The sequence below is a fragment of the Nanorana parkeri genome, unplaced genomic scaffold (genome assembly GCF_000935625.1).
Source record: "Nanorana parkeri isolate BGI_ZX_2015 unplaced genomic scaffold, ASM93562v1 scaffold73, whole genome shotgun sequence".
NCBI lineage: Eukaryota > Metazoa > Chordata > Amphibia > Anura > Dicroglossidae > Nanorana > Nanorana parkeri.
The window spans coordinates 2435712-2446270 of record NW_017306341.1 but is presented as its reverse complement, the minus strand read 5'-3'; the positions used below and the strand labels follow the sequence as shown (position 1 = coordinate 2446270).

Below are 10559 nucleotides of genomic sequence, written 5' to 3'. Positions count from 1 at the left end.
AATGGACATGACTATATATTTTTTTTTTTTTAACATTCAACAAAACACAATACACTTGGATTGTATGTACATTAATTTCCATTATGTGCAGAACAATATCATTCTCTAAATTTAAGTAATATACACAGTAGAATTTAATGATTTCACTCAAATATATATCTATCTTACAGAAAATATTGATGTTGCCCTAAGCAATCTACAAATAAACAAGTATATTTGAAGGTTTCTTATTCCTAAATATTTTAGGGCCCATTTACACTTACATGTGAATACTATCTTGTGTTGTGTTTGAGTAGCCTATTTATTTCCTATGGGACCTCACTTGCCTAACTTATTTCTTGCCAATGCAACCCTTCACACATGTATATTCACATCTCTTTGTTGTGGTATGTTGAATGGTCGGGTGCAGAGTTAATGGCCCAGAAATAAATGGGTCCACCTGAAAACCACATATAAAATGAATGCCCTTCCTTCCCAGCAACCCTTCACTGTGTGGCCCACTGGGAGCTTCCCTTCTTCTTCCATGATTGCCTAGAAAAACCTTAATTCATTCCCATGAGGAGGTCATCCACCACTGGGGCACATCAAAGACTTATTTTCCAAAGGAATGATTGAAGATTCTTCTACTCAACAGCCCCAGACTTTCACATGAGTGGCTTCCAGTGAGCCACACAGCAAAGATATAACATGAGTGAGGGCATAAAGTATAGACTTTGGGGTTCACTGGACTAAAATACAGTTAATCTCTAAATCTCTCAGTATCAAATAAATTGTATCACTTGTATGTCTCTAGACTCCTGTGACTTGTTCCAGGTCTGTGTTCCAGGCAACTAGTATTTTTAGAAGAAAGTCAGCAATTGCAATCTCCATATTTCTCTTAGAACAGGTTTCCTTTCATTAGACTCAGTCACTTTGCACATTCAAGGCCACATGTCCATGTCTTTGCTAAGGCCCCTCCACTGATGCTCATTTTGCACTTTCTCCAGCACTTCACCCTTCCTTGTTGGGTGGTATTGGATGCTAAGGGGGAGCTGAGACATCACTCTCTCTGTCATGTCACAGTGTTAGGGCCTAGCAATTGACAGTTTGACCCGAGCACTGTCATATGGATGGAGGTTACATGCTCTTCCATACTTGAATGCATTGCGTATCGTTGCCTGCTGAGACAGAAGGAGGCTTGGCCAGGGTTGGGTCTGGAAAACTGAGTATCAGTGAGTGGGGTAGGCCCCTCTGCAAAGACAGGGTCACATTCAATAGGCGACAGTGTCTTTAAAGTGGATTAGCTAGGAAAACTAGTGTGAGTGTTCCCAGCTGGGGGTAGTGATAATATATTTGGCAGCCAAATCTTTTTTTCCAGTAAAAAATATATATATGATCATACTGGGTAGTTATTTAAAGTATGCCTGTTATTATTAGTGAGCAGAATCTAGTGAAAACTGTTTTTTAGTTTTCGATAGAAAAAGGAAAATTGAAACCCTCTGTAAGGTTAGATCTGCTCTCTGTGTCCCTTTTGGGCAGATTTTCCACCTCACCGTATGTCCATGGTGTCACCAGTTAGCAAGACAGGAAGTGACGGGAATCTCCCCAATGGAAAACACAGGCAGCAAAAAAAAAGCCAAATCAGCTCTAAAACTACCTCACTCTAGGCAAAAAAAAGTGTTATTACTGTTGGCTGTGTTCTCATTAAGAAGGGGTCCATAATAGAAGTCACCAGCACTTGATGATATGTGCAAGTAGTAAAGCACTTTTTATTAAATTGTCACATGCGTCATACAGCCAACATTTTGGGGCCACACAGGGTCCCTGTATGGCCCTAAACGTTGGCTGTATGACACATGTGACAATTTAATAAAAAGTGCTTTACTTCTTGCACATATCATTGAGTGTTAGTAACTTCTATTATGGATTGTATCTGACACGGCTCCATCCGTGTTGTCACTTCAAGCACCAATCTTCAATTAAGGTCTGTATGTGGTATGGAGTGCAGGTGATTTCGTATTATCGACTCATTAAGAAGGGTTCCCTTTATTTCCTGATGTGGCGACTGGTGCCACCTGCAACAGAAAGTAAAGGGAAATGTCCCCAACAGGGACACCAAGCAATCAACTAACTTTTAGAGCAAAGACGCTTTAGAGCCTCTCTTGGAGTTTAATTTTGAGCATGTGACCTTACTGGGGTCGTTCCTTTCACTTTCCATCATATTAATACCTCCAATAAGACACGAGGGAAAATCTCCCCAACAAGGACACTAAAAGCACTAAAAGCTGACTGAGATTTTACACCTGCCCTACTCTATCCAAAACTAGACAAAACTTTTTGGCTAGACTTCTACATTAAGTTACAAAATAAACAAAACAGCTTAAAAGTGGGCAATGTAATGTGTGCATACCTTTTGTCAAGTTGAAACCCTGGCATTCCCCCCAGCACATCACAATGCACTGTACATACCTTCTGCAATACAGAATACACCGCACATAACACTGTGGATTGCAGAGGGGGTCTTGCTATGGGTTACTCCACTGTGCAAAATTAGTTTTGCTTTATGTAATGACCAGTTCATCTTATATGTTTCAGGGCCTCTGGTCTGATCTTTGCATCCACGTTCCTATATACATCTGCTGCATCTATTACAAGGAGGTCTAAGTCATAGTGCTGGACTTCTCACAGCAGCTAAAATGTTGAATCTACTCTCATGGCATGAGAAGTGAGACATGGTAGTGAGAGCAGAGCCAGGAACGTTGGCAGAGTCCATGATAGACATAAGAAGCCAGCCATTGATTCAGCTCACCAGTGTCTACACACCACTGAAACATCACAATTGTTTGGGCAGACCCTTTAAATGAGCCAGTTTACAATAAAGCATCTATTTTTCTAAGGAATCTCTAGAGATGGGCTCATGTACTGTATGAGATGAGCTTATAATACTGTATTGTCAATTAAAAAATATTATGAATTATTTCTAATTTGCACATCCAATGTATTTCATCTGATCTATGACTAAGTAAACTGTAGCTGAAACATGGACTGTTATTGAATCAGTAACTTTGTACAATTCATGCAGTGAGCCTTCAATCCATTTCTCAAACAGCTGAACCAAAGGCAATCTGTAAAGAGCAGAAACTTTAGCCATGCTATCTGCTAAAGGCTTCATCGCTGAAGGTCTGCAGGATCCAGGTTCTGGTCACCAGTTTGCTGACACTAGGTAAGTGCAAGTGTCATGCAGAGAAGCCTAAGAGGAACCAGTCTAGGAAGCAGTGCGTCAGGACTGTCTGCCGCTCTGAACGAATGCAGATCATACATTTACAAGAACATTGCAGACATTATGTGACATGCTGTCAATTTTGCTGCTCATTAACAGTGCTTAGCCGCAGACAGCCCACGTACGGGATCACCCCTTGTTGCACATGCTACCTTGAGTTCTAAAGCAAAACAATAACTACATAGGAGGCAACACAAGAAAAGAGAAAGAGAATGCAGGAGCAGTGCTAGGATATGAGCAAGTGACTGTGTGTATATATATATATACCTCTGTTGTCCTATTCACCACCATCTACGTTTACACATTGGGAAGCAAAGAAGGGGGAAAAGAATGAATGGTTAGTCCACCACTGATGATATGGATGACAACGGATCATGATAACGGTATGGGACATAGGATGACCACAAGGCAGGCACAGAAGGGGAGTTCAGAGTCTGATGATTCAATATTACACAGTATTAGAAGGTGATTCTGCATGCTATATCATGCAGTTTTACATAAAACAGATTTTATTTCTCAGTGGAAAATGCTGCAGTGTGAATTTACACTACCTAGACAAATGTACACATTGCAATACATTGAGTCCATACGTTATTAGTAATATTAAAATGGTCAATAAATAGATTAAACTGGAAAAACAGAACACTGAACGCTGAATGGGCAGAAACAGGACATTTGTTACTAGCATGCCTAGAAGGGCTTTACAGACTATTCAAGAACCCTTTAGTGGTAGGCAATTAAGGGTTAATACTGTGATCAGAGCTGTGTGATTTTATTCCTCAATAGGATCTTTAAAATCAATGTTTGCTTCTTTGCCTGTCAATCAATCCTTTCTAGCAAGCTAGAGCAATAATAAAGTCACACGGAATGGAGGAGAAGAGGAGAGTCTGCAGTCTATTAGTGTGGAATATATAGTACCATGTATGCCCAATAGCGTGAGAGAAGGATGGATTTTTCTGGGCCAAACACAGTACGAGAATGTAGGAGTGTGCCTGTTTTATAAAAGGAAAGTAGGGCTAGCTGTAGAGAGATAACCGTAAGATCCATCAAAATCATCCTGAAGACAAATCTTTGCATAAATATGCACCATTGTTATGGCTGAAATTGAATGTGTGCGCACTGAGCAGATACCTCTTGTGCCAGACACATCTTGGGCAAAAACTAGCGATCATCCAGGAAATGTCATTTTGGATGACCAGTACACCACCAATGCCTGCTCTATAGCTGGCCATAAATGTATAGGTTTTTTTTCTACTTTAGCCCGCAGGCTACGCCCCGGAACACTGGCTGCAGTCACTACTCGGCTGACAGTTTTCCTCAGTGGTTTTTTTTTTTTTTTATTTGACAGTTGCTTGCCATTGGTCCAAACCATTCACAGAGCTCACGCCTCTAACACAGAGTAGAGGCTGTTGCAGCTCTTCCCTCACTATGTTAGGTTACAGAAAGAAGTGGGGAAGCCCGCTGTAACCTAATTAGCTGTTAAAAGCCGGATGCAGCGCCACCTGTAATTAACAGGCAGCATTCCGTCCATAACAGATTACACAGTGGGGAGCCTTTCCCTGCTGTGTACCCTGTAACAAGCTGCTCTGAATAGAGAAGAAGCTGTCGGCTTCAGGCTTGAAGCCGACAGCTTTTTCCTCCATAATAATCCATAATCACCTGCCTCCCCTACCTGCACGTCCCTGAACCACTATTAGAATTTTAGCCGATTCATGGGAATTGGGCAAAATTGTAACAGTGTATGGCCAATTTAGTACTGGTCAGTCATTAGGTATCTGATCTAGTCTAAAGATATCTAGAGCTTGTCATTTTGTACACTTGGGAGAACTATTGCTGTGAAAAATGTAAATGTGGTCAGGGATTTCACTAGATATTTCTGGCAGGTCATGAATTACAGGTCACAGTTCTTTTACATTTATGCTGGACTTTTAAAGCAGGTTTCTACCTTGACAATAATTTAATGTACATTTAAATTTAATGCTCTCTTATATCTTTTTCCGAAATGCATTTAATATCAGGCATGCCAATGTTACTTTTGCCCGAGGATAAACACATCTAAGTAAAGCTGTTTATTTCTGTTGCTCAGTGACATGATGCAAAGCTGCTTTTTGGTGATGGAAAATCCTTTGCAAAGCACACAGTTGAGCTAAGCTGCTTCTAAGAGCAACAGAGATCATTCTCAACATATGAGATTTCATATGAAAAATATATATGTAGAATTAAAAATAAAATGCAATATATTTAGAAAAACTTGTAGGATTGCATATACAGGTTAGTATGAAAACAGTAACCAGTGTACTGGTTAACTGTGTATAAAGCATTAGCAATATGGCTGACAGCCAGTCCCTCCTGAAATACAGCATTGGTGCCTAATGCTGTGGGCCAATTCTGTTTAAATGAATGTACGGTATTCTTCAGAGCAGTGTATGCAGACTCGCTTCTGAAAATTACTCAACAAAATGTGGGACCTAAAGTGATGTAGAATGTGGGACTTAAAGGAGAATTATGGGGAGAGTAAAATACACTCATCCCCATAATTGGAGCCTGCGTGTGACACTGCAGCTGTCACATGTCGGCTCTATTGATCAAGAACTGAGCAATCACATACTGCCGATCGCTCAGTTCCCGATCTTCTTCCTGCAGAGAGCGGCAACAGTCAGTCGCCGCTCCCCGCAGGGATTACCTATTACCTTCTCCGTTCAGGGGATGGGCAGGGGAAGGGGCAAGCCAGCTGTCAATCAGGCAGCGGGGTGGATTCCAACAATATTGCCAGAAACTTTCTCAGCCGCAGGATGGCTTTGCACTGTCAGCATATAGTGGGCAGCAGCCCGCTATATGCTGAGTTTTAGGTCACAGGAGGACATAGTAAATGTCCTCCTGTGATCGCAAAGAGAACTATGGCCAACAAAAATTGGGCCATAGTTCTCTTTGAAATCTCTACACATCAGAAATCCCGACATGAGAGGCCAAGATATGTTACTAGCAGCCTAATGCATTTGGCTCTGGGACTTTACACTTCTAACCATGCACCAGCTTGCTCTCATGCCTCTCGGAAGACTAGGTAAACAAATTTATAAGGATCATTTTTTTTTCCAAATGTATCTGCATTTACTGTATTTGATGTACTAAGCGATACCATTGAAACACAACAGTATACACAACAAGTTATTACATCAGAATGGCCAGACTATAAGAACTGGTGTTCCTTGTGCTGAATATCTAGTGAAATCTGAGTTTTGAATCTAGTTATTTGCAATAAAAAAGAGATAAATGAAGAAAGGATATACAGGCAGATTAACAGAGGGGGTCACTAGCGGGAATCCTAAAATCCTTCTACTAGGGTTTACTGTTAAATGTGTTGGCCACATGAAAAGGATACTGTATCTTCCACACAATGAGGCCAATATACTACAGGATTTGACAATGTTCAGGCAATAAATTACCGTATATGAAGATTCGCTTCAATTATCCAATCATATGCAGATGAAATTGGTAAACAGAAATTTTCTTTTCACATGATTGGAAAATTGAAGTGACTCTTCACACATTTTATTGTGTGAATACTCTCAAATCAGTCTCCCGGACTACTATGCAACACTATACAAAACTGTTAGAGAAAATGCTTTTTGCATTTGAGTTACAATTAAGGTAAAAAGGAGTGATAGTTCTTGACTCTATAAATAAAACTATGTACTTAACCGTAAAAGCTAAATGGGGGTTATAGGGGCATTTAAGTTAATTAGACCAAAGATCCTTTATTTATAAAGATGTGGCTTTGTATGCTCTACAAGGATGCATGTACATGTGCGCAGAAGGCAGGCACTACTTTAACACTGAGAAAAAGACAATATATTGGAAGGGAAAATCCAAACTGGCTGACAGCCACACCATGACCAGTGTGTTGATATAGCCTGAATTTTTCTGGGGTTGTCCATAGATCAAACAGCTGTGAAGTCATCAGGATGATTAATCATTATTAGGAAGTGGAACATCTATATAACTCAGTGGAAGTCTCTATGTAAATCTACCCTGTGCTGTATATGTGTCATCTAATTAAAATTAATGCATCATAGCAGTGCATACATTCATGTGAGCTAGTTGTACTGGCGCATGCTCAGCTTTAGAGGTAGATAACACATAAACTGTAATGGCAGAAAGAAAAAAGAAATATGTGCCCATAAAAAATAAATAGGTAAAAAAAACAACAAAAAAACAGTATATTGGGGTTAAAGCAAGGGCAGTGACATTTAGAACTGAGGAAAGGTTTGCAATGCTTTTAGGTATCTGCTTTGCTGAAAGGCATATGATTTTATTACAGGGTGCAGAATATGCTGCTCTCCATCCATGTCCCATTCACAAACCTTGGACTCCACATCGGCATTGTGGTCATTTTGCAGGAGAAGTGCTGCAGCTTTTGTGTCATCCTTCCTGGCAGCGATGTGGAGTGCCGGAAGGCGAACCTTTCCTTTTGTGTCATTTTCCAGGAGCTGAGACACCACTTGGTCATGACCCTGCTGTAAAGCAACTGCCAGAGGTGTAAAGCCGTCCTGTGAGTATAACAAGAAACAGAGCCCAGATTCAATAACCTTTTAACACCATTAACGTGATACTTACAAAACGTAACCGTTTATAAGTGCCAGCCTTGCTGTATTAAATAGGTCCTGTACTGTGGAAGCTGTACTCAAAAAGGCATGCACAGGACAAAGCCCTAGTCACCGGAATTACCTCTAGGCTCCCTGCTGATCTCTTCCCCATAACAGACCTTCTATGCCTTGTGGTATGTTGTGATGACTAGTGGTGGAATATTTAAAAGCAGTAGTACATGTGCAGATCCTCGAAATTATTGAAGCAGAAGCAGGGATTTCACGAGACTGAGTCCACATTCACACCTGCACGTTCCGGGAATGCATGTCACATTTGTGCACATGTGCTGCATTTGCTGCGCTACCCTATTAAGTTCAATGGGGCCTGAATGCGTGACAAACTCAGCCAAAAAGCTAATGTGGCAAATTATGCAACATGCATTCCGTGTTTTTGGAGACGGGTAGGATATTAAAATAAGTAAAAAGGGAAGTAGATATTTTTTATTAACTATGCTTATATATTTATTTATGTTATGTGAGGAAAAACACACAACAAATATAAAGTATGTGTTATCCCAATTTGGTTGCAAAAGTCGAAATACACATTAAAGCACAGGAGTGCCTAGGCATAGTCACATGTCAGACAATTTTCTAAGTACTGCTTATACAATGAATTTAGTATTAAACTCCCAACCTTTTTTTTTTTCAATAATGAGTCCAGATCAAACAAATATACATTGTCCAGCAAAGTATTTCTTTATATTTTCACCCAAACACAGTCATCATGTTTCCAACTCTCTCAGCTGAGCTTCCCTGAACTTCCTGTCCAGTACTTAGATCACAAGGGACAGCATAGTCTCTAGCAGCTCCAACTACAAGCTTAGAGAAGGGAAAACGGAGGAGGAACGAATGAGGGGAAGAGAGCATAGGAGTATCTTGCCTTGCTGTGCCTGAGTGTTGTGGAGACACACACACAGCTTACTAGCACACACAAAGGTGGCTCTATAGGACCCGCAAGGGAAAGGAGCCATCCTAAAACAGGGTATGAGGGGACCAGCTGATTCTGTAGAAAACTAAAACTTTATAAAACATCAAGGAGCAGCATCCATTAGAAGTGATTAATTCAGCATATGAAATAGCTTAAAAACCTTTTGACTTTAAAATCACTTTAACATTTCTGGATGTTACCTATGAAATAGCAAATCTTTATTTTTTTTATATTTGAGCCTGCTTTAACATAATATACACAATTGGGGGAATTTATTGATCAAAACTGTAGCAGTTGCCAATAGTAACCAATCAGCTTATGTCTTCAGTTTGTTCTGTTAAGCTTTGAAAATGAAAGATTGAAGGTTGGTGGCAATGGACAGCTGCTCCAGATTTTGTCTGCCCCAGTTTTGATAAATTTCACATTTACTATATCTTGATAATATAAATAGCCTGTTTACTATATTTTGATAATGCATTTACTGTATCTTGCTGTACAATGACTCCGACTTATTATTCTATCCCACTGAGCCTCAGACACCCCCAATCTCTTAGCGCTGTAGTCACATTTTAACTAATTTTAAAATCATGGAAACGGCTCAATTATCACTGTTGGTGGAGGATCTTTGCCCATAGACGGTGGTAGGCAACTGTGTGCCAATGCCATTGGTATCCACACTTCCAGCCTACTCCTGAGCTGACAACTCAGTCACAGTAACAGAGCAAAGACTTCTGTGCACATGGTGATTACGTTTTGACTGCTGTTCAGGGTATTTCTGCACAATCATATATTTGTGGAACATATTTCTGATGTTTATAACTTTCTCCAATAGTAAGTGAAATCTTACCTCTGTAGCAAGACTTTGACTCGCCCCATTGTCCAGCAAGAACTTCACAACATCCAAGTGGTTCTCCTGTGCAGCCATATATAGTGGCGTAAAGCCATTCTGAAAATGGAAACAATACATCTGTTAAAATAATAACTGCTTGGACAAAAATCGAAACTAAGTAGTATGTAACGCTTATAACAGCCAATCATATTTCAGCTTTATTGGCTTATAGTAGCTGAAATGATGATGAATGCTTTTAATTGGTTACTATAAAGGTATGTTACTCTCCGCACTTCTGAAAATGTTAGTTCCCTGGCTGTTATCCTGACCCTATGGCTTCAGTAATTTGAGTCACTTGAACAAGTATGCAAATTAAGGAAATCAAAGGGAAGGCAGAAGTCCATATATGCATACTTGTTTGAGCATGAATTGGCATGACAGCCAGGCAACTAAAGGTTTCATAAGGGCAGCCTCCATGTTTCCCTCTCTACAGAAACCATTAAGCAGTTTGCATATACCTTAAAAACAGGGTTTTATGCTCTGCCCTACATTTCTATTGCTTTTCCAAAAGTCATTTTACTGCATACAGTCTGTATCCCTTCAGTACAACACAGAACTGTTCTCTGGCTGCAGATGTATGAAATCCATGTATTCAATCTGTATTGTACCCAAAGACATGAAAAAACAATTGTATCCATGTAACTAAACTAGATATATGATGTAAATATTCCTGAAGCTGTGAAGAAACCTCTATTTAGATTTACTTTGCTCTATTCATTATCACTTTTGAATGAAGAGGGAAGTTCAAATCACACCATTGACCTCTATGTTCAGAGCCAGCTTTCCAAAAGTGACACTGACATTTTCCTAAAGTTTCACACTTTTTTTGCAGGGATTAAA

The 10559-nt window shown here is 39.9% G+C and overlaps 1 protein-coding gene across 1 annotated transcript in view; it reads right to left on the bottom strand.

Annotated features, from left to right (window-relative positions):
• ANK3 (ankyrin 3) overlaps window positions 1–10559 on the bottom strand; it is a 260705-nt gene that overhangs the window by 173231 nt on the left and 76915 nt on the right. Inside the window, exons 5-6 of the mRNA XM_018576669.1 lie at window positions 9678–9776; window positions 7621–7806 (exon numbers count right to left, since the gene is read on the bottom strand). Coding sequence (XP_018432171.1) covers window positions 7621–7806; window positions 9678–9776 — 285 coding nt within the window. The remainder of the gene's footprint in view (window positions 1–7620; window positions 7807–9677; window positions 9777–10559) is intronic.